At 38.4% G+C, this 24,038-nt stretch overlaps 1 protein-coding gene across 1 annotated transcript in view; it reads left to right on the top strand.

The window, feature by feature from the left end:
- Positions 1–22,838, top strand: part of CLPTM1L (CLPTM1 like) — a 29,391-nt gene extending 6,553 nt beyond the window's left edge. The window contains exons 6-17 of the mRNA XM_084306897.1: positions 4,395–4,512; positions 6,501–6,595; positions 8,353–8,437; positions 9,501–9,604; positions 10,800–10,865; positions 11,844–11,894; positions 13,963–14,045; positions 15,853–15,887; positions 16,194–16,249; positions 16,333–16,377; positions 19,066–19,181; positions 20,399–22,838. Of these exons, the coding sequence (XP_084163023.1) occupies positions 4,395–4,512; positions 6,501–6,595; positions 8,353–8,437; positions 9,501–9,604; positions 10,800–10,865; positions 11,844–11,894; positions 13,963–14,045; positions 15,853–15,887; positions 16,194–16,249; positions 16,333–16,377; positions 19,066–19,181; positions 20,399–20,483 (939 nt within the window). The 3' untranslated portion in view covers positions 20,484–22,838. The remainder of the gene's footprint in view (positions 1–4,394; positions 4,513–6,500; positions 6,596–8,352; positions 8,438–9,500; positions 9,605–10,799; positions 10,866–11,843; positions 11,895–13,962; positions 14,046–15,852; positions 15,888–16,193; positions 16,250–16,332; positions 16,378–19,065; positions 19,182–20,398) is intronic.
- The last annotated feature ends 1,200 nt before the right edge of the window (positions 22,839–24,038 follow it).

The following is a 24,038-nucleotide window of genomic DNA, read 5'->3' as shown; positions in this document are numbered from 1 at the left end:
CTCCGTAATGTCTCTGGGCAACCTGTTCTCGTGTTCATTCACCCCTGCAGTAAAAACAGGTGTTTTTTCATGCTCTTAAATTGAATTATTTGGGGGAAATCATGCAGTTTTGTTACTGCAACTCATACATCGCAGCCCCCTGCATTTAAGTCATGTTCATCTAGCACCTTTCAGTTAAGCCCTGCATTTTTTTTTTCAGTTTGGAAACGAGGAATGAGTTACTGAAAACAAAAACCTTGAATGCTTAAAGGATGTCTCAGAATTGTTAAATGAGCATGTCTGGATTCAGCGTCTTCTAGGTGGGAGCTATGGTAGATAAAAACTTTCCATAGACCTTCTAAATTGTCTTTCCAATCCAAAAGAATTTCATTACTGAATGCTTGGAAGAATATCCTTTAAGAACATTTCTACCTCATCCCAAGCTTGTCTGGAAAAATAAATTCCTCTGCATTTCAGTTACAAATCTTCAAACAATCTCAAATACCAGATTGTTGTGCCCAGTATTTCATTAGATACTCTTGTAATGTCTTTACAAGCAGTCACTGTCCTTTGTTTTGAGTTTCTTACCACAGCTTATTGTTAAGTTCAGTACATTCATGTGAGTTTCAAACTGGTCATGTGCCCTGTTTACAAATAAACTCAGCGTTCTCATGTGGCTAAGAGCATTCCCACAGCTGTCATGCATGTCATGGTCAATGCTATTGCAACTCACAGTGATAAAGATCTTGAGAACGTGCTGCAAAGACTAATCTATCAAAACTAGCAAAATATCCCTTCAGCACTGGCTTATGTAACTTCTCAACAGCGAGGCAAACTGCTCTGCAGAGCCCTACAGAAAGTCTGGTCTAACAGTACGTGTCCAATGAGCTAATGAAGGGTATATAAAGAACAGCTTGTGTGTGGAGCAAGGTCAGCATTTTGCTGTAAATAGGGAATATGTGTTATCTGCTGTTCTGCTAAGTTGTATAGGTTTTGAACTGACTATGATTTTCACCCAGCTGTAGGTCTTAGAAGTACTAGAATTTAGTACAGGATGATGACTGTGTTTCTCATGTTGACAACTGCATAATGCAATGGGTGAACAGTGAGCTGATGGGTCGGGCTCAGAAGGCTTTACTAAATGGGGTTACACACAGCTTCAGTGTTTTTATAAACAACCTGGATGCAGGACTCAAATGCACACTTGAGGAAGATTGCAGGTGATACTAAATTAGGAGGAGCTGTTGGTTCCTTTGAAGGTAGGGAGGCCTTGCAGACAAGTCTTAACAAACTAGAGGGCTGGGCAATCACCAGCAGCATGAAATTCAACAGGAGCAAGTGCCAGTTTCTGCACCTGGGTTGGCACAACCTTGGCTGTACATACAGACTGGGGGATGAGACACTGGAGAGCTGCCCTGCGGAGAGGGACCTGGGGTTCTGGTCAATGGCAAGTTGAACACGAGCCAGCAGTGTGCCCCGGCAGCCCAAAGGGCCAGGTTTAGTCCTGGGGTGCCTCAGGCACAGCACTGCCAGCTGGTCAGGGGAAGGGATTGTCCCGCTCTGCTCTGCGCTGGTGTGGCCTAACCTCAAGTACTGTGGGCAGTTTTGGGTGCCACAGTATATGAAGGACATAAAACTATTAGTGTCCAAAAGAGGGCTACAAAGATGGTGAAGGGTCAAGAGGGGAGATGTGTGAGAAACAGCTGAGGTCCCTGGGTTTGCTCAGCCCCGAGCAGAGCAGGCTGAGGGGAGGCCTTGTGGCAGCCTGCAGCCCCCTCACGAGGGGAGCGGAGGGGCAGGCGTTGAGCTCTGATCTCTGGGGACAGCGACAGGACCCGAGGGAACGGCATGGAGCTGGGACAGGGGAGGTGTGGGATCTGTAATCAGATGAGGTAGGTTTAAATAACTGTGCACGTAGATGAAGGACTCATGACCACATGAGAGTCAGAGAAGGGAATTCTGGAAGATGAGAGATGTGGAGTATGAGAGTCACCATGGAGCCTGAGGCGTAGGTAAATAACAAGAGGAGATAAGAGCAAAGACTGCTAGGAGGCCCAGGGGAAAAGAAAAACAACAGAGCAGGACCAGAACCAGGCACAGGATCAGGGGCTTGTGATAAGGTACATACCAGCCCAAGAGATACATCAATACAAAGATCAACAGATGACAAGACAAAGGGACCAAAGGACTGTAAAGGGGGGTTGGAGGGTTTTTAATGGAAAACATCTGGAAGGAAACTATATAAAAGGAACATTTCTGGGTTGTAATAAAGACTCATACTTGATCACACTAAGAGTCCATGCAGTCTCTGCAGGGAGAGTCAGACTCGGTGTTAGGAAAAGGTTTTTCACCTAGAGGGTGGCCGGGCACTGGGACAGGCTCCCCATGGACGTGGTCCTGGCACTGAGCCTGCTGGAGTTCTAGAAACGTTTGGACAGTGCCCTTAGATATGTGGCTTACATCATGGGTAGTCCTGTGCAGAGCCAGCAGCTAGTGATCCTTGTGGGTCCCTTCCTACCTGGGATATTCTGTGACGCTGCGTTCTTACGCGTTCTCCCCAGTACTGGGGGCTTGGGGATTGCACAAGATTCTGAAGTAGTGAAGGGAACGCATCAAAATTCATGTTGCAGAACTCATTTGCTCTGTTTACACACTGCTTTGTAGCACTGATAGTGCTAGAAGTAAAAGGTGATGTTCTGAGGCCTTACTCCAACAACAGGTTGTATTGCAGAGGATCAAAAACCTCCTAGTGTTGAAAGGCTTAGCAAGCATCACGCACCTCAACTAGGTTGAGGCAACACTTGTAGACATTTAATTGTTCCTTAAGAAAGAGTTCATTCTTCTGATCTTTACAAATTTAATTTGCTTTTGGTGTTCAAGAATTTTTGTCTCTGTCTTGCTTGCCAATGTAGTTTTCTCCCTGCACAATTCCTATCTCCTTAGCAGTGCACTGTGTGCATAGAATGTTACTTGCCTATGTATTTGCAAAATTTTTGTGTTCTGTCTGTCCCGAATAGGTAAAATTTCTTTCCATTTTCTGCCAGACATGTTGATGTTAACTTTGATAGGCTGAGAAATTGGAATGAGAATGGAGGGATTACAGGCATCCTTTATAAAGGAGAAGCCTAGAAGACCTGCCCATAGCTTTTGGTAAAGACCATTAGAATCTTGCTAGCATCCTCAGCCTTCAGCTCTAACCCAGTTGTTTTCATTCTGTTTTTCTTCAGACTGTTTGGAGGTGCCTGACAGTTTTCTTTCTGCTGGATTTATAAAACTCTCACAACTTCAATTTCTTCCCCTCACGTAAATTTGTGTTCTGCCCCCCCCCCCCCCCCCCCACATTCATAGGGTCATGAAATTAAGAATCATTTACACACACTGGAGGAAAAAGGGAATGGAATGGGAGAGTGAACAAAATCCCCAATTTACATCTGACTCTGATATATGGGGAGGCTGAAAGCATTTTCTGTAACATTAGGATCAGAAGAAGCCCATTCATCTCTGATAATCGTCAGCTAACTGATTACTGTAGAAACATACACAGTGTGGAGTAACAATTCTGAGATGGGAATTGTGATTGAGTAGTAATTAGCATCTTGAACTGTTACCATGCAGAGTGCCTGCCTGTCTGTAGTCTTAAACTATCCTTGAAAGTTTAATGCATACTGCGTGAACTTGTGCCTGAGTAGCTGTGGAGAATTCTAACATCTCTAAGGACAATTTTTTTCTTTTGTTTTAAAACTATTTCAGAGATGGTCAACTGTGATACAGAAGGAGCTGTGGCAATTTAGGACTTTTTTTTTTTCAACTTAAGGAGTCCCCAGATAGTTCTCATTGTAATTAAAAGGCAGATGAGACAGGAGAATTAGGTTAAACTTAATTGTGACACCCACTGTGTCATATTTTACAACTGCTTAGCTTTAGCTGTGTTGTTTTCATTATTCTGAGCAGGCAGCAACATCTTGCTTCACCATCTTTTGTGTTTGTATGAATTGTTATAATCTTTGCTTCTTTCAAATACAGATTCAAATAAGTAAATTTAGTGAAGCTGTGACTAGGGCCTTCAGAATATGTTCCGTTTGTCTTGTCTTCTAGCTTAACGTAATCTTACTGTATACATTCAGAGAAGAACTATCAGAATGGAGAATTACCTTAAGCACACTTTTCCCACTTCAGCAGAAACCAGCAGAGAGAACTTAGTGTAAGCTTCTCAAGGGCTTTTGTACACAGTAACAGTGAAGTTGCTATAAGATCTTGAACAGAACAAACTTAATTTAGCACCTCTTGGAAAAAAATAAAAGCAAAGATTTCAAGCCTTAAAGAGGTCAATCTCTTAAACTGTGTGAAAGAATGAATGGAAATAATTGTTGCGGTGTTCTGCTATTAAACATAAACTATTTCTTTTGGAAATTCAGGTTATAAATCGTTCCACGACAGAACTACCTCTTACAGTGTCATATGACAAAATATCTCTTGGAAAACTCCGATTTTGGATCCACATGCAGGATGCTGTGTACTCCCTCCAACAGTTTGGTATGTATTAATCTTTAATGACTTTAGGTATTTAAAAAAGCATCTTTTTTCTTGTAAATGCACAGGTGACATTTAATTGTGCCTGTTTTTTGGTTAGCTGGTGAAAATATTTAGTGCTACAAAACTTAAATTGCTTTACCTTAATAAGGTAAGATTGGAAATAAAGTGTTAACATGGTAGGAAATGAGTGCAGGAGTTAATTAACTTTTTTTTTTTTTTAAGTATTAACTTTCAATTTTATTTGGATAGTGCTACTGTGAAAGCATAACAGGTCAAAATAGAAAATATTTTGCCCACAGGTTTTCCCTATCATCCGTGGAACAGAAAATTTGGATCAGAGCTATATCAGTTTTTATATTAGCTATATATAGCCAGTCACTCTGGACATATACCTGTGGTGAAATGCAGTCAGGCATAGCAAAGACTTTGGGCTCAAGTTGTGCATAAGGAAAGAGTGTTGGTTCCGATCATACTACTTCAGACACTTCAGAACTGGCTTCCCTCTCACTTTGGCTCAGGTCAAGTACCTCAGTTACAAATGTATAGGATAATTCAGATAAATTGGAGGCTAAACTGTTAAATTCTTTGTTTGGCTTAAATGGAATGGCTTGGACTTGGACAGCATTGGTGATTTTTTTTTTTTTTTTTTTTTAGTATTTTTAACAAGTGAATTGGTTGGACAGTTTTTACTGCATTTTGATTTTATTTGGTTAGCTCAACTTTGATCATAACGGGCATCTGTGCTGAATTAAAATTAAAAAAAAAAAAAATCCTCTTAAAAAGGGATGAAGGAAAGACCTAGAGAGAGACGGTTTCAGCTTCCATTTACTGTAGTAAGTGTACACGTTCACTGTGCAGTTCTTGCACTCTGTGTTGGTAATATAGCCAAGCTTTTACTGCCTTTGCATCAGTGGAACAGATAATTAGACCTTTAGGAGTCTAATCGTCCTCCTTAAAAACCTACATTTTATTTTCAAGGTCATTTTCGCTGATTTAGTTTTCTCTCACTAGTCTCTAGTTGGCTTCTTTAGGCTAGGATAAGGAACTCAACAGTGTCATAACTCAAGCAAACTATTCAAATGTCAAAAAAAAAGCATTACATTACGGTCTGAAGAAGAAGCACATGTTGGACAAACACAGCAACTGACTGGAGGGTATAATTGGAATAGAAGACCCTCATGGGATCAAAATGGATTTCAGGAACTTGACAATCTGATGCTGGCTGCAAGAGCTGTTTTGTGATCTATCTTAATGCTGACTGAAAGAGATCAAAAGCGTACCGTGTCATTTGGAAAACGCAGTCCTTCATACTGGCACCCCTATTTATCACAGACAGCTCTAACTCTTTGAATTAGTCCAATAAGTAACAAGATGGCAACATTCCTCCTTTTTTCATTTGATAAGATGTTAAAGAATATGTACTCAGCTTACAGGTTGTGATTTCTGGAGGATGCTTTTCCTTTTTCCTTTATCAAGGAGAAGCTTCCAAGTTAATCTGGTAAGGGCCAGCAAAAGAGCTGATGTCTAATCTATTTTCTGGGGTTTGTAATGCTGGCCAAAAATATGGCCAAGTTTCTCACTGGCCTTGTTGTCTTCCACAGTGTACTCCTTTTACCATTTTTCAGTCTTTATTGTGAAGCTCACTTTTCTTGCGTATTTTACAAGAGCTCATAGCGAAAGTTGAGTAATCCTTATTCTTCCCACTTGGGCTAGAATGACTTGCCATTTGTGTCTCTGTTCAGCTTAGGCTGTATTTGTACAACATGTTAAGAGAACATCAGTATGCTTGTAAGTGATGGGTTTTCTTTAAGGCTACCCAAATAACTAGCCAAAATATACGTAGATTGGGTTCTACCAGTAAAGCTGCCATCTTGTTCTGGATTTATGTTTTCTTACCAAACGCAGATTGAAGTAAGAAGATTCATACTGGACCTAACAGCAATTAACTGTCTACTACTTCTTGTATAATTACTTGTTCTTTCTTGTAGGATTTTCTGAAAAGGATGCAGATGAAGTAAAAGGAATTTTTGTCGATACTAACCTCTACTTTCTGGCTTTGACATTTTTCGTAGCAGCATTCCATGTAAGTGGAAAAACTTGGAGTTTTAGATATTATAGCATATAAGAAAAAAAAGGGTATTTGAACTTCATCTCTTTCATTTATTGAGAACTGTTCTTAAAATAGTAATTAAAATAGTAGAGAAATAGAAGTGGTGTCTGGTGCAAGTCAGTTGTTATTTCCAGTAATATGAAAAAATCTCATAGGAGATAGAAATACGAGATAACTAGGTATAAACTAAGTCTCGACTGAAATATAAAACATTTAAATCTATTATCACTTCTTTTAGTCAGAGTTCAACCGACCTAAGAATTAATCACCTGTTAACAGTGGTTCAAGCTTTCTGTAGAGTTCTCACAAGGTGTACCACTGCAGTTGCATAGATGCAGAACCCATAGTAGGGTTTGAGTCTCTGACTTCTAACCCCACCAGAAATTTAGATCAGTCAAGCTAAATTGCTTCACAAATTTACTGCTGTAAATCATGGAGCTTGTGGTTCTAGGCATGGTTATTTCTTCTTGCTCTGTCCCTTGCCATTGGCATTGTGGGTGTGGTGGTTTAATGTGACTCTTCATTTCAGTGAACAATTTTTTAAGACCTCATTGTTTTACTTTAAACATTTTTGTTGTCTACAGTTATGCGGAATACAATTCTAATCTTCAGTGAGAGATAAAAACTTGCCAGGCATATTATTTTTCTTTACAGTCCCATTACATAAAATTAATTTGGTTGGAAAGTCATATATTTTCCAGCCATATGCTTTTTTTTTTTTTTCCTCTGTTTATCAGATTGTAACATATCTGTAGTTTGGGACTATTTTTTTCTGATTTTTTATATTTTGTGTACCATTTTTTTTTAAAAAAGGCTTTTTCATTGAAGCTCACTGACCCGAGAATTCCTTGAATCTGTGATGCCTTTTTTTTTTTTTTTTTTTTTTTTTTTTTTTAAGTCATTGAATAGATTTGTGCAAAGTATTTGACACTGTCCCCATGGTATCCTTCTCTCTAAATTGGATAGACATAGATTTGATGGATGAAATACTTGGTGGTGGGTAAGGAATTGTCTGAATAGGAACACTCAAAGAGTTGTGGTCAATGGCTCAGTGCCCAGGTGGAGGGAGGTGGTTCTTCCCCTCTGTGCTGCTCCTGTGATACCCTGCCTGGAGCACCGCATTCAGCTTTGGGTTCCACAGCTCGAGAAGGACATGGATGTATTAGAATGAATCCAGAGGAGGGCCATGAAGGTGATTAGAAGGCTGGAGCACCTTTCCTATGAAGACAGGCTGAGGGAGGTGGTGTTGTTCAGCCTGGAGATGATAGGGCTCTGGGGAGACCTTACAGCAGCCTTCCAGTAGCTAAAGGGGGCCTACAGGAAGGCTGGTGGGGCTTTGGGCAGCCTGGTCTAGTGGGAGGTGTCCCTGCCAAAGCACTTTTAATCTAATTTAGTCTGGATTTCCCTCGTCTGTCAAGGAGCTGAACAATTCCTTCAGGTCTTCAGTCCTTCATCCTCCGCCATGTTATCCTGCATTGGGTTGTTAACTTTCCTTAGAGGGTGCAGCATTGTAGCAGTAGCAGTACCTGCACTTCCTTCTGTCATTTTACAGTGCTTTTGGAGCTTTGAGCTTTTAAGGCAAGTTTTCTTTTTTAGCTTTTATTTGTAGTATTTAATTATTTCTTTTGTGGGGCTATCTTAAATTTTAAGATAAACCTTTTTTAACAGTTCAGCTGACAGTCTATTGCTGCCTGTTTTAAGCAAACAAGAATTTTTCTTGCAATTTGCAGCTTCTCTTTGATTTCCTTGCGTTCAAAAATGACATCAGTTATTGGAAGAAGAAGAGGAGCATGATTGGGATGTCAACAAAGGCAGGTATGGCCCAGCATGCGAAGTGTTGTGTGTGTGCTGTATAATATACACTATGTGTTTTTATTCTAACTTGTTTTATGTATGAAAAGACAATGGCTAGCAGACTGGTTCCAACTTTGTTAGCGTGATGCTCAAGTATTACTTCTGTCACTTGCAAGGTTAGACCGTCTTGCAATAGAGAGTAAGTTTAAAATTAAGTCAGTTACCATATTTCCCTTGCTGAAGGAACAGAAAAATGCTTTAAAAAAAAAAGAATGAGGACAAGGGAGATATCCTGTGGGTGGAGAAAATGTGCTGTCACACATAATTTTGTCCTACAAGTCCCGTGTCTTCCTTGTAGTAACTACCAGAGAATTTCAGATTTAAGTTTTAAATGCCAGTTAAATAAGTGAGTAAAGTCAAATCGGAAAGACTGAATGGCAAGGGGTTTTCTAATCTTATTATCAAAGTGTCAGTCTTCAGTAATTGGTGGCTCCATTCTCTCATTAGCAAACTTTAGTCACCTTTCTGTATGTCTTTCTTGCCCTGAGTGAAAACTATGACAGGCAATTGCTCTGAAATAGTGCAGAATAATTGTTGATGTTTGAATGTATTGTAGCCTTTCCTCTTCCCAGTCCCTATTTAATCCAAGAATTACTTGGTGGAAATTTAGAAGCAGTCAGGATTTTGCAAAATCTGAAAAATAACCGTAAGATACTGTTCTTAAAATTTGCAAGCATCAAATTAGTTGTGTGAGGTTCAAAGACTGCCGTCATCTCACAGCCTTTCAGCTTTCATAAACTTAGATCATAGTAGTACAAATACACTGTTGAATTGACAATTTTCCTTCCATCTTTTGGGATAAAGATTTTTTTTTTTTTTTTCAGTATTTGTTCTTTATTTTATCTGTCTAGATATATAGATCACTGCCTGCTTCTAGGACTGCTTGATATATCAGGATGTGTATCCACAGAAGTTCGTGCTTAAACTGCTTAGGACAGAATTACAGTAAATAGGCCAACAGTCATCTGTCATCTCAACTCTTCATTTAAATATTAATATCTTTTTTTTTTTTCTCTCAATCTAGTGCTTTGGCGATGCTTTAGTACTGTAGTAATATTTCTTTTCCTTCTGGATGAACAAACAAGTTTATTGGTACTGATCCCAGCCGGCATTGGTGCTGTGATTGAGGTGAGTTGTTACAACTCCAGAGCCAAGTAGCAATATTCTCAGTAACATCCACCACCTGTGTCTGGAGTCTTCCAGTATTGTTTAGCAGAGTATGTCACAGCTTGTTGTGGAAAAGAAATGCTCAAGTAGTTGGTATTAAAACACTGCAGTAGTATGGTGTCTTAGTAGCATTGTTCAGGTGGCTTTCAGTGGTAGAGGAGTCAGTGTCCCTTTATCAAACGACTAAGCTGGAAGCATCATTTTTTTTCTGGGAAGGACCAGCTGGTACGGTGGAATCCAAGCACAGAGCTGTGCTGAGGTTCCTTCCTGTCACATCAGCTGATATGCAGCACTTGTGACCAGGCATGTTTACACATGTGAAAGGTTGTGTCGGCAGGCCATGTGCCAATGCCTCAGGTCTGCAGTTTTCTCCCTGGCAATGCCTCAGGTGCTTGGGGAAAAAGGAAGAGGGAGGGCCTAATGGCTGTGTGTGTTATTCCAGCAGGCCGTGTCCAGTCAGTGGGCTAGAGATACTGCTTAGGAGCCTGCCTATGTGCAGTGAGGTACAAAGTCAGCACTAAGGGTAATAGAAGACCTCTACCTACACTGCTCGAAGATCTAATTATTTCTCAGTATTTAAAAACAATTTCAGGGCTCTCTGGTGGACTTTTTTGACTATGCATCTGTTGTAGTTGCACATAGCCCCTGTGAACACCAAACAGTTCTGAATTTTTAAATAGCAATTAAATTGTTGAATACAAAGCCACAAGGTAACCCTTAAAACTTGTGTATAAGACAAAATAAGCTTTTGCAAAACTATAAACAGTGGTGCTATGTAAAAAAAAAAAAATTACTTGGCAGGTGGTTACTGGAGGGTTCTCCAGTCACCTTCCCTAAGGTGCATGCTGAGAGCAGCTGACTCCCACCAAGGCACCGCAGTCCAGATGCCATGGAAGGACTCTGTTATTTCACTTGCAGTACCTCAGCTGATGTGGGGACTTAATAGTGCAGTTCCACAATACTGTACTCGTCTGGTGATGCAGCATGTGGTTGGTATTGACATGCAGACTGAGCTGCAGTCGGGCTGTTGCTGCTTTATACACACAGGGTGCTTACAGTGGATATTCTAGGGTCTTGGTTCTGATTTTATGAATCTTGCATAAGAATTTCCTTTGGGCAATTCTTTACGTATACATTTTGTTTTTGTTAATCACAGCTCTGGAAAGTGAAGAAGGCTTTGAAAATGACAGTCAAGTGGCAAGGCATATGGCCCAAAATTCAGGTACTTCGTTGGTTTAACAGTTACCACTGTTGAGATTTCTGCCTCTTAGAGTAGGTACTGTAGAGTACTGTACTGTGCGGCTTGGCTTTCAGTGATGTGAAGATTTTAAAAACTGCTTAAGCTTCCAGTGTAAATCTTATCTTTATGGATGGCTTAATATAAAAACTGGGTGAATAGTTTCAAACTTAGGAATTTCTACGATCGATTCTGTAGAAGCAGCAGCAGTTTGTATGTATTTGTGATCTGAGAAATCTCAGAATTCCTCTGTCAGTCCTGCTAGATCTTGACATATAGACCTGTGCTACTACAACTGCATTGGAAAGGCACTCGTTAACTAATACTGTGATTTGAACTAAGGAACTGAGTTTTCCATGAAGCTGTGGGCATAACTTCTCCATTGTGGAACTAATGAATGTTGTCACATGTTCAGGGGACATGGCAGCCTTCTCCAAATCCTCTGGGTAACAGGTTAAGTCTAAAGACTGTCTGCAGGACATGCTGTGGCAGCAGGGATTGGAATTAATGCAGATTATAGTTCCTTGGGGGTTTTTTGTTTGGTTGGTTGTTTTTAATGTAAACAAAAAACAATTGTACAACCTTCAGTGTTTACTTTGGAAGAAGAACAGACTTCTGTATTGTTTGATGTCTGTACATCTTAAGCAGCTGATTGCTCTGTTTGCTCCTTGTTCCTGTTCAAGGAAATGTGTGGGTTTTTTTGTTTTTTTTTTTTATAAGACTTTGACATGTTTATAAGACTACAGGAACACTGTTGAATCGCCTGTCTAGGTCATTAAGAACAATATTATTTCAGTCTGGAAACAGAAATTGGTTAGCACTCATACTAACACTTAAAAGCATCTGCGTGCTCAAAACACAATAACGTGCTGTAAAATAAAATCCAATTCAGGATTGGGAGTCAAACAGCAAATGTTTTTTCCCCCCAGCTATGACTAATTATACATTTTATGTATTTTGCAGTTTGGTACATACAATGACTCTGAAAAGAAAACCGAAGAATATGATGCCCAGGTAAGAGGGAATCCTAGGACTTCTGATCTATAAAGACCAAAGATCTGGATATATCTGGTCTTCTGATTGACTTATTTTGCTCTTTAATCATCAGATCTCCTTGGCTTGAAAAAACAAAAATTCACAATGACTCATCTTTATAATTTTTAGATTAATATTTAGTCATGTCATAAATACGTCATATATGAATAACTATGTCTTGAAGACGGATGTGAAGAATATATTTAGTTTTTCTGGGATTGCCTACATTTTTGAGTTCTGTTTGACATCATCTATTATTTTTACAAGTGAAGATGGGGGGGGGGGCAGGCATTGGAAATTTGCTCTTCAGTCCTTTTGGCCTCCTGAGCGTTGTTTTTAAGTTGGCTGGACTTCTTGCAAGCTTTGTGATAGTCGGACGTTTTGATCCCCTAAAATTGTCTTCACGTTCCTCTCAATAATTATGTTTAGCCATTTTGCTTGGGGATGTCTAAATTCTTCTATTATTCAGAAAGTAGGCTTCCTGTTATAAAAGGAATTGTACAGGAGTTACATAATAACAGTTTGTGCATGGACCTACCTTGAGATTGGGGAAGTCATGTTTTGACCAATCGTATCAAGTGTATATACACGTATAATATTTTCTTTTTTTTTTTTTTATCTTGATGGAACAGACACCATGGTCAATTTATATCATCAGAAAAAGAAGTAGCAGAATTATCTGATGAATCATAGAATCTCAAAATGGTTTGGGTTGGAAGGGACCTTTCAAGATCATCTATCTCCAACCCCCCTGCCATGGGCAGGGACACCTCCCACCAGACCAGGTTGCCCAAAGCCCCATCCAGCCTGGCCTTGAACACCTCCAGGGATGGGGTATCCACAGCTTCTCTGGGCAGCCTGTGCCAGTGCCTCACCACCCTCATTCGAAAGAGCTTCTTTGTAGTGTCTAAACCGATCCTCTCTTAGTTTGAACCCATTATCCATTGTTCTATCACTCCACTCCCTGACAGAGTCCCTCTCCAGCTTTACTGTAGGCCCCCTTTAGGTAGTGGAAGGCCACAATGAAGTCTCCCCGGAGCCACCTTTTCTCCAGGCTGAACAACCCCAACTCCCTCAGCCTCCCTTTGTAAGAGAGGTGCTCCAGCCCCCTGATCATTTTTGTGGCTCTCCTGGACTCATTCTAATACTTCCATGCCCTTCTTGTGTTAGGGGCCCCAGAGCTGAACCCAATGCTCCAGGTGGGGTCAGTGTAGCTCAGGATATGTTGGCTTTCTGGACTGCAAGAGCCCATTGCTTGCTCGTGTCGAGCTTCTTAAGCTTCACATCAACCAACACCCTCAGGCTCTTCTCCTCAGGGCTGCTCTCAATCCATTCTCCACCCAGCCTGTATTTCTGCTTGGGATTGCCCCAGATGTAGGGCCTTGCACTTGGCCTTGTTGAACCTCATGAGGTTCACACAGGCCCACCTCTCAAGCCTGTTCGGGTCCCACTGGATGGCATCCCTTCCCTCTAGCGTCTCAAAATTACACAGATTTAAGGAACTCCATCTGTTTTTTGTACTGGAAAGACTTAGAAGTTATGACATTAGTTTGATCTATGGTTCAGATATAGGTTATTGTTGCATTCATAACAGTGACCAGAAATTTTGAATAACTTTTGTGGTTGAAGCTAGAATCTGATTGAAACATTTCTCTGAGAAATAGAATTGGAAGTGACTTGTCTGAAGAGAAGTGTCTTAAAGGGTTACAATTTTTGTATTTTCATTACAGATTTGAAAATCAGTATTTGTACTTATGCTGATGGAATGAGTTGAACGTAGAGTAGCAATACTGGTGTTAAGCTACTCTTACATCGATCTTCGTACTGCCTCTTGCAGCTTATGCTTCAAGGTCCTTGGTGGTATGAGCTGAGCATTGGAATTTTTGCCATCTCTTGAACTAGAAGCAGATTGAAAATAATAGTAAACGTTTAAAAATGCAAAAAGATTTACAGGAAAAAAAAATACATGTCTGTCTTCCAGTTAATGCCATGAGAAATTTCCTGTATATAAAATGTAAACTAATGAGTTATTTTCTTTGTCTATTAGGCTATGAAGTACTTGTCATATTTGCTCTATCCACTGTGTATCGGAGGTGCAGGTTACTCCTTGCTGAATGTCAAATACAAAAGGTACTGTAAATCTGTAAAGGGTCTTATACAAGATTGAAACACTTCCCATTTTTCTAAATTAATTGGAGATGATGGGATGCAGAAATCAGTTACTTCTGTTTGTGGAATTTCTAAGCTAGGAATTGAAAAATTCTATAGGATCTAAAGCTTTAAAATCCAGCTGTCTTTTAACATCCTGTAAGCTACAAACTGTTTCAAACTATGAAACAGGCTGTGCTTTTTCAGAACTAATCTGATATTACTGTAGTATTCAGTAAATTGCATAGGCAATTGCAATTGCAATTTGCTAATTGCATAGGCTGTCAATCAGGAGAGGAAGAAGAAGGCTGCTAGTAATGTTCAAAGAATGGATAAAGTGACAGGAGAGAGAAGTACAGTGGTTGAACCTTTCCGGTAATGGAGAGAAGCAAAAACTGTCCCAAAATTATGTGCTCTCACCAAGGGATTCTTCTGTTCCTAAGTATGATGAGAAGAATCCAAACAAGCAAAAGTGTTTTTAAAAAAGGAACCTGTGCTCCCTTAGAGCCATGAGCTTACTGTGGTACAATACTGAAGATTCCACATTTCAGGAAAAGGTGAAACTCCTGTCCACTTTCACTCAAAATAATGTATCTAGTTCATTTTGTATTGGAGAGATATAGACAAGTAAATAGCCATGAAACTTTGTGTTTTTTAAAAAAAAATCTGCAAACACAAGCATGGTGATGGCTGTGTAGGCATGTTTTTCAAAGTCTTTAGGCCCAGAAGCGATGAGAGGGAGAGTGAGCAGTACCTTAAAATAACAAGAATGAACTGTTGCTGTCTACATGGGCTGTAGCACTTGTACTAGAAACTGGGGCAATTTCCAGGCTATTAGAAAAATAGTTTTTTCAAAAGGTTCTTGTCTCAGAAGTTGACAAATATAACAGCACTGAAAAATTCTGGTTCTCCTGCAAAATTCTTAATTTCATTCAGTACTGCAAAATGCTATATGCCAGGTGTTCTGGGAGCTGTAGCCTGAAGTGAAGACAAGTCATAGGATGTTTATCGCTGTTAAATCTCTTTGTACGGGAATGTGATGGATTCTTAACAGTGGATTATCCTTTAATCTTGCAGGCATTTTGTGATGTATTTTGTAGATGCTTGTGAATTAGTGGAATGCTGCTGCGGCTGTAAGGTTGCTATTAAGTCAGTAGTGCAGCAGTGCAAGTTTTAGTTAAATAATATAATCTGGGCATCACGATTATTAGCTGTTCTTACTATTGCAAGCAGAAGTAGGGAATTTGGACCATCTGTAAACTACTAACGATGGAGCTAAGGTTGTCCTTGTTGAACATCTGGGGAGGGGTTGTTAGATTTAAGGAGAGAAAAATGCAGATTTCTTGCATTTACCTTTTTATTATTATTACTAAAGTGCTCACTATAGTGGTTTGCACTGAACAATATTTGTTGTCAGAAATTTAATTCCTTACAGTGTTATGTCTTTATTTACATATGTCTTTATTTAGAATACAGCGCTAAATATAGACAATGTTCAGTGCACAACGTTACCTGATGACAGTGTGCAGAAGTCTTACAATATTCTGAAAAAGTATAAAAAGCAGTTGATAAAGCTCTCCAGAACTGTTGGATGCACTGATAAACATAGCAGCTTCACTGGAACCCTTCCTAACAAAGGGAGAAGTGAGGTATTTAGTTCATGCATAAAGCAATCTACAACGTATCCATTTATTGGAGTTGTCAGCATACTGCCATGTAGAGGATGTATGACAGGTATGTATTTTTGACTGAGGTGAAAAACTAACTGGGCTGCCTTTCTTGTTTGTAGCTGGTATTCCTGGTTGATTAACAGCTTTGTCAACGGTGAGTCCTTTCTTACTTTTTTTTTTTTTTGTACTATTCATATTTCTTCAAATGGAGGCCAAGCCTCAAAGATAAAAAGTCACCGATATCAGCTAGATCAGTGTAATATAATACAACAATAACTTGACTGTAGGTTCCAAAACTATCACAGTGATTGAGAAAGGAAGAAGAGCCAAGAAAAATCGAAACAGAAGGATTAGATGCATCTTCTTTTTAGGATTATGTGTAAATCTCTAACCGTGAAAGTATAGTTGCGTGGTGTACTTCTGGTGTATGTCTATAAATTTTTCCATATTCTATCTTTAGGAGTGTATGCTTTTGGATTCCTCTTTATGCTGCCCCAGCTGTTTGTAAATTACAAGGTGAGATTGAAAAGCAATAAAAGACAACTTCTCTAGTCTCTCTGTCCAGACTTTATTACTAACTGATATTTTTCTAATCCTAGATGAAATCTGTTGCACACTTACCATGGAAGGCTTTCACATACAAAGTAAGTAAAGCTCTAGTTTGAAGGCCATTGCTGTCACTATGGAAATGATTTTTTGTGTGGATCAGCTTAGTAATACACAGCTTAAGGCCATGACTGCTTTTCTTCATGTATTAAGAACTAAACTGCCTGTAAAAACAATGTTTTTTTGCAACTGTCCTTAAAAAAAATACAACAATTTCAGTTTTACATAATGACCTCCATGTAATGGGAATCTCATCCAATCTAGGATGTAGGTAATGCTGTTTTCTCTGCTCTCACCTGTCTCAATTTAATACATCATTACATCAAAAGAGGGGTTATATCAACAAAGCTTAATTCTCAACAAACAGATAGGACCACTAAGAAACCTTATTTTGGCAGGCTCCAGGAACCACCAGAGACTGGAGTAACGTACACATTTGTGCCAATGTATTACAATTCTCCAGAACATAAGAACTTTAAAAGAAAGCGTTAAGAGCTGCTCTGGACACTGTCCAGTTCTGAACAGATAATCTGAGGCAAAAGAAATAAAATAAAGTACCTTTCATAGCTTTTCCACTTCTGTGAGCCTACAGCAATAGACAGAATTTCTGATGCCTTAGTATTTTTAAGGAATAATGAGGCATCTAAGAAAAAACAGATTGAAATGTAGCTGATGGCAAAATAGCAACTAAATAGTATTCAATATGGAAATAAACATCTAGTTTTTTAGGCAGATTCTAGGCAAATTAGCATGCCTTTCAATAAAGGGAATTAAAAGGTATATTAGTGAAGTAATTTCACAGTACCGAATTGGCAACAAAATACAGTAACTGAGCGGAGACAGCAGCAGCTAAATAGGTAACAAAAGGACAGTGTTCAAGCAATGGACAACAACCTTCAAAGCAGAATGTTCTTGCTGAACAGCCTTTTCTTACAGAGTGTTTATGGTTCCAGTTAAAAGATGCCAGGAGCTATCTATAACAAAAGTTTTTGTGTGTGTAAAAAAAAAAAAAAAAAGCATATGATGTTTTCAATTATGTTCAACTTCTTGGGCTTTGGAGAGAGTGATTGGCTTTTTCCTAGTGGAAATTTAAAGTTCTTTCCTCTCTTCTGCACTTTTCTTTAGAAAGAATAGTCTGAGGTCTTTTCTGGGACTTTTGGTGGTGTTTTGTTTTTGTTCTATTTGTGTTTTTGTTTTGTTTTCGAAATAAGAGGATTTTTTCCCTAATTCAGACTTTTTTGTTATAAGACTTTGGCAAAAACGAAAATCCTTCTAACTTTTCATTTTCTGTAGTCTTTACGTTTATGCCCTGTATACTTCAATGACGTGTACCTTTAAATGAAGTAATCCCAAAAGAAAACTAGCTAGATTAACTACTGTTAGATGAGCTGCTTGATGTATTCAATTTCATTGGCTTTTGAGGACTGCCTAATGCCTGAAGGAGGATGGCTTTAGCCTTTTCTTCCTTTCATCGTGGTAGGATCACTAACATGGAAAGGCCTACTTTTCCAACTTGCAAAGCTTTTTTTATTTTTTTCCACAATAAATCTTTGCACAGGCTTGAGAAGTGCCATCCGTATTCTTTGATCACTTTAGATTGATGAATTTGTTTTGACTTGTCAGTGGCAACTTGCCTGTTGAAACTAATCACAACTTTTTCCTGTGAAACACCCTAGCGTTCTGCTGATGCTGTGTTTCATTATACAGACACGAGTTTATTTTCAGGAGCAAGTCCTTTTCTGGTTAGAGAATACATGATTTTCTTCCCTTCTTGTGGCATGGATTCGTGTACAGTGAAGCCCGAGTAACAGCTTGCTAACAGTGAAAGGAGAAGCCCTGTGATTGACTGATGTGATGAGATTATTCACTGTTGGGTTAGCAAACATTTTTTGCTGAACTTTAATGTTTTTAATGAGTTGAATCACGTTATTGCACCATCTGATGAGTACTGGAACTGGTACACTGTAAGAACTCACTTTTAGCCTTCCTTGTAGACTAGAAACCAATCCAGAGGAGTTGCCCTGCTCTTTGTTTCACTTACCTTCTTTGTCAAAATATTGGCATCTTTGCATGCTCAGAGCTTCTGTGCTGCTTTCCCAGAAAATGGCTGTGAATTTAAACTTTCTCACTCAGGAAAAAGCAGTGAGAAAATGTTTTATAATTGCTTCAGAAATAGAGCCTACAGTATGCCTAGTTGAGGGGAAATGGTGTAGAAAATTACATCTCAGATAAGGCGTGGATGATTGCTTCCAGGAGAGCGCTGGAAATGTTTTAAGATCTCAAGGCTGCCAAGTTAATGTGCTTAAGAACAGTTTTTACACAAATTTCAATTTCCCCACAGAAAATGAAGGTGACCTATAACATTTTGTAAGTCTTAAATAATTTGCATAAAGACTTTTTGCCAGTTTCTTTTAAAGATTTCACTGGAGTTAAATCCATGTTTTTCCTTTAGCTTAGTAGTACTCTCATTTACCTGAAGCAGACTTAATTCCTTTTCACTTGTAGCTGTAGTGGTGTGCTCTGGATTTGACAGTATGGCCTTCATTAAAGGAAAGCGTTTTAAAGTTTGCAATAGTTTTCCAGCAAAACCCTCAAATATCATTATAAACATGAAATAGTCTGCGTACCTACTGAAAAATGCTAGGAAGCCTGTTTCCTGTAGCTTTGTATGACAGATGATTTAATTTCTTCACAGCCTATTAAAATGTTATTTGTTTTATTTGTAGGCATTCAACACCTTTATTGATGATATATTTGCTTTTATCATCACAATGCCAACGTCTCATAGGCTGGCGTGCTTTAGAGATGATGTCGTGTTCCTGGTCTATCTTTACCAAAGATGGTATGCCTTTCTTTAATATTTATAAGAGGTTCTTCAACACCGTAGGTGGTTACAGTCTTAATGATTTAAGAACTAAAAAAATAGTTTGGGATAGAATTTCTAGTATAGAGTATGGTCTGGATAATGGTAGTTGAGGAAATGGAAGTGTAGAGCAAGGAGCCTGAAAAGAATACTCAATAAAATTACAGGAGCAAAAACATCTTCCCATAACTGTTGGTATTCCTGGACCCTTTCTAGCATGCTAAGAATGTAGTCAAGTAAGAAATTCCTCTTCTCACAGAACTTACAAATTATTTTCTGTTACCCCTTCCCCCCATACTCGCCAAAACTGCAATCCTCCTTTGCAGTAGATAGTTTGCCAATTTGGAGGGAAAAAAAGGGGAGAAAAAATAAATAAATCAATAACCTGTGAAATGAAGACCTGAAATAAGACAGAGGAAGGCAATTCTTAAAATTGCATTCACAAACTTGCTTCAGAGCTCTGGGCTTCTAATCCTCACCGAGGGGCTACTTGTCCACTTCTGCATCTGAAGCATACTTCCCAAATTGCAAGACGATAATGAAGGATGTTTTTTGGTGAGGGATTGCACTGCTTTATATAGGTTTGAAACACAAGTTTTCAGGTTCTCTTGTGACTTGAATATCTGGCAAGTTTCTGATTCTTTAAGTAAATTCAGATGGGGATGAAGGCTATATGCAGTAGTCATTAAAATATTATTCATAAGTTAATCTACAGACAGTGTATTTTTGTTCCCTAGAACAAATATTTCTCTGTGTTAACAAGAATTCTAAGCTAAGTTCACATTATACCAGAATGCTAAATGTGAACTTCACTTTTAGGTTTATGTGATTGCACATAAAAGAATAGGTCTCCTTCCAAGGTATTTTTTCTGGAAAAAAAAATAAAAGTACAACAACTTCTGATAAGGACTATAACCTGGATTCGAGTTGGAGAAGTGACTTGGATTGCTTAACACTCCAGCCAAGCTTTAGGGAAGCCTTTTTATGAGACAACTGGATAAGTCTTAGTATGAAGAAGCTTGTGTGTCTGTATCTAATTTTTAAGACTCTTGTGTTTTTAGGACACAAATTGAAATAGAGAATACAATAAGAAAGGAATTCCTTTTTAAAATTAAGCAGCACAGAATTGCTTAAATATCCTTCTGGTAGCAGATAGTATTATGTGTAACTAATATTTTTTTTTTTTTTTCTGCCAGGCTTTATCCTGTGGATAAGAGCAGAGTGAATGAGTATGGAGAATCTTATGAAGAAAAGCCAAAAAAAAAAGCTCATAGAGAATAATTAAGAATTGAAGAATATTCTGACCCCTGGACTCCTACTGGTTACGTGTATTATCTGGTCTAAGGAAGGAAAAACTTATTTAATAAGAGTATTTTTAAAGCTTATTACAGAACTACATGGACTATACATCTTCTATATTGCCAAAATCTAGTTTTGATATCCTCCTATTTCAAGATCCCGTTTTGTCCTCACAAGGTCCACGGTCTGCCAGATGTCATTAGATAATCTTCCTGCATTTAAGCTTCTCTTCAGTGAAAACCTTAAGTGTCTAGACCATTGTAATTAATATCCAAATCCGTGTTTTTAAGACAATTTGGTAAGTGGAAGTGTGGCACCATGCCACTATGAAAAGTGAAAAAACAAGCCATTGTGTTGCAGCAGAGTCGAGCGTTACTGCCAGACTGGAAGCTGTCAAAAATAAAGTGTATAATTACTGGGCTGTACACTAATAACAACTCTTTCTAGTTGGAGAATGGAAATCCTTGAGATTATTGTGAAAGTTGTAAACAGACATTTGATTGAAGTTCATAGCTTAAAGTTAATTTTGTTGGAAATAAGGATAAGACAGATGGGATTCTGTCTCAAGAATTGTTAAAATTCAAATTGTGGTCATATTCTTAGCCCACAACATGGCAGAGGGCATCAGTTGTCTTAGGATGTGAAGAATGAAGATGTGAAAAAACTATAACATAATTTCGTTCAATATGTATCCAAGTTTACATAAGTCCTTCTGCATTGTTGGCAAACCTTATGATTTCTTGGCATAGCAGGTATTCATGTAACGCAAATCATTGTTATGTGCTAGGAAAGTCTCTTAACACAAATTATTCATGATGTGGTATCTCAGTGACCTAATAGGCCACTTCTTTCAGGCTTCAAATGGAATAATTCCTTGGTCCTTCTCTTCTCTCTCTCTGTTCTATTTATACAATGAAACACATCATTCAAGTGCAATGGCTTTTCTCAAATACAATACAAGTTCAACAAACTAACTGGAAGCAGAAGAAAAGAGCCTGGTAAAGAACAGATACCTTCCTTTCAAACGATTAAAATTCCATGCTCCATGAGAACAGGTCGTTAAGGGAGGTATTTTCATCTATTTTTATCGTATTAGTCCAAATAATCAGTTTGAAGTTGAATTGTTAAACTAAACTTCACAGATATATCTAGAAACTATGGCTCTGTTTCTAAAAAGCACTTTTCTTAATGACAGCAAGTGAAATAAATAATACATTCCTTTCAACACTAAATAAAATGTGATTCAAAAAAAAATCCAAAAGGCAGAATTCTAGTTCATAATTCTAATTTTGGTTTGGTCGATAAGTTTGCAGATTAATCCTAATGATTTTTAAGCTTCTTCATTGAATTGCACCCTATTTGTGCAAGACTATTTAACTTCAATTTGCCATTGACTGAAAATATTAATTAACTTCAAAGAACACAGATGTACTCCTGTAGTCTCTAACTACTTTATGAAGTAGATTTTATCCAGTTCTGATGCTGAAGAAGTCTCAACATACAAATACTTGAGTCCCAAAAGGATACGGAAATGCACCTAACTTCAAGAAGTCCCAGACTATAGTCCATCTTATCCTGAAGTCCTTCTTACATGCTTCTGGCAATGGAAGGGAGTCTTGAAGTGAATATTCAACTTATATTTAACTTATGTTTATCTTAAAGTCTCTTTACATCATTAATTGTAAATAAGGAGGACTGTAGATCCATTGATGGTAACATTAAACACACATAAGTCTTTGCAAAGCTGGGGTTGTATTTGCTACATCTTGTACCTTTTTTGGATTTGGTTGGAAGAAGGTCTTTGCTGTTAAGCAAATTATTCTGGGACTCCTATTTCATAATAGTAATTAAACGTGTGAAAAACTTTCTGGATACAAATGATGCTTAGAGCACATTCCCTTATTTGTGCCATTTCAAAACAATTAAGTCATCGGTTCTTCTAGAGTGGCTTTTAAAAGTCCAGAATACCATATTTAGGTATTTCTGATGTTTCAGCATTTATTTTTGTATGTAGCTGTTGAAAAATCACTCTTGCAACTTTACAGTGAGTTTATTGATCGTCTGCCTTGCATTTCCAATGACAGTAACCCCATCATATTCCATACAGTAGTCATAAAGAATATATAATTTTAAATATTTAAATTGAATGAGATTTTCCTTTTTCATTGTTTTATGCATTCCATTTCCAAATAAAAGATTTGGCATATGGAAGAGAGAATTATCTGTTGTTGCTGGAAAATTGGTGAAAACTGTGTAAGTAGTGTGACTTTGGAGATATTAAACAAAATGTTTTAACTCTAGTTGTAGGAATTGTTAGCTTAAAACAAAAATAGGGTTCCATATGTGGTCAAGGCAGAAGAAAAACTTCTTATGTAAAATTCCATTGAATGTATTGCAGCTCATGCTGAATTATCAATCTTATCTATTGAAGACTTCAAGAGTAACTTAAACACTTCCTTACTTACAGGATTCACTGTGGTAAGCAGTTGGGTGACCATCTCGCGTTCTTATCTTCATTAGACATGTAAAAAGCTTGGAAATTGAAGGATTAGTGGTTCATTTTTTTGTTTGTTTGTTTTGTTTAAGAGTTTATTGGGAAAATCATGTGCTTCTGGAAGATAGCCTTGCACAGTACTTCATAGCATACAATAATGTAGCAAGCATGATTCTCTAAGGAGCTGTCAGCTCCAGCATCTATACCTCAGTGCCAGAAGTATTGACAGATAACTCTGTAGAGTTTGTTTACTTTTAAGCATAACATTTTCCATTCTTTTTCCCATCAGATGATAAATCTCATGATTTTGATTGTGAAATGTATCTACTAGTAATGCTGGTTCTCCTTATATTACAGCTTCCTGCTTCTCTGTATCATGGGACTAGGCTAATTCAGGTGGGAAGGGACCACAAGAGGATACGAGCACAGCATCTTTTCTTCCCTTACAGACTCGTCAGGTTTTCCTGATGATCCTGTGTAAAGTCATCTGAGTGAACTGATCTAAGTCTAGGAGCTGAGAAATAAAACCAGAGAGAGCCTGGTTTTCCCAGATGCCCAATGGCAATCTCTGACTAGTTCACCTCTTAGTTCACCTCTTAGACCAGGGAGAAGTTTGGTCCCACATCTGTGAGGATCAAGGCCAGTTTCCAGTGGTTATGGTCTGTGCTCATAGTACGGACAGGGGTACTGTGATCACTCCCACCCTTCATTCATCTGTGTTAAATACCACTGCTGCTGCTTGAGGATATTCTGGAGCTAATCAGTTTGCTCCAGTTACTCTTCATGCAATTTTCATACTTCTTAGTGTTGCTTTTAATATTGGGTACCCCAATGCCATGTATTGTCTTCTTTTTTAACTAACCCCTAAACCTTGATGAGTTTACCTCTTTCAAAGGGAATAGAATACTTTAGATTTAAAAGACAGACACTGATAGAGGGGAATTTTGGCATATGTTGTCTGCCTGTTAATAAACTTCTGAATACGACAGCTTCTCCCCTTCTCTCCACAGCTTTCTCTTTAGGAGATCCCTGTCCTTTTAGGC

Source organism: Netta rufina (genome assembly GCF_964035555.1).
Source record: "Netta rufina genome assembly, chromosome: 2".
Lineage (NCBI taxonomy): Eukaryota > Metazoa > Chordata > Aves > Anseriformes > Anatidae > Netta > Netta rufina.
This window is presented reverse-complemented; position numbering and strand designations above follow the sequence as displayed.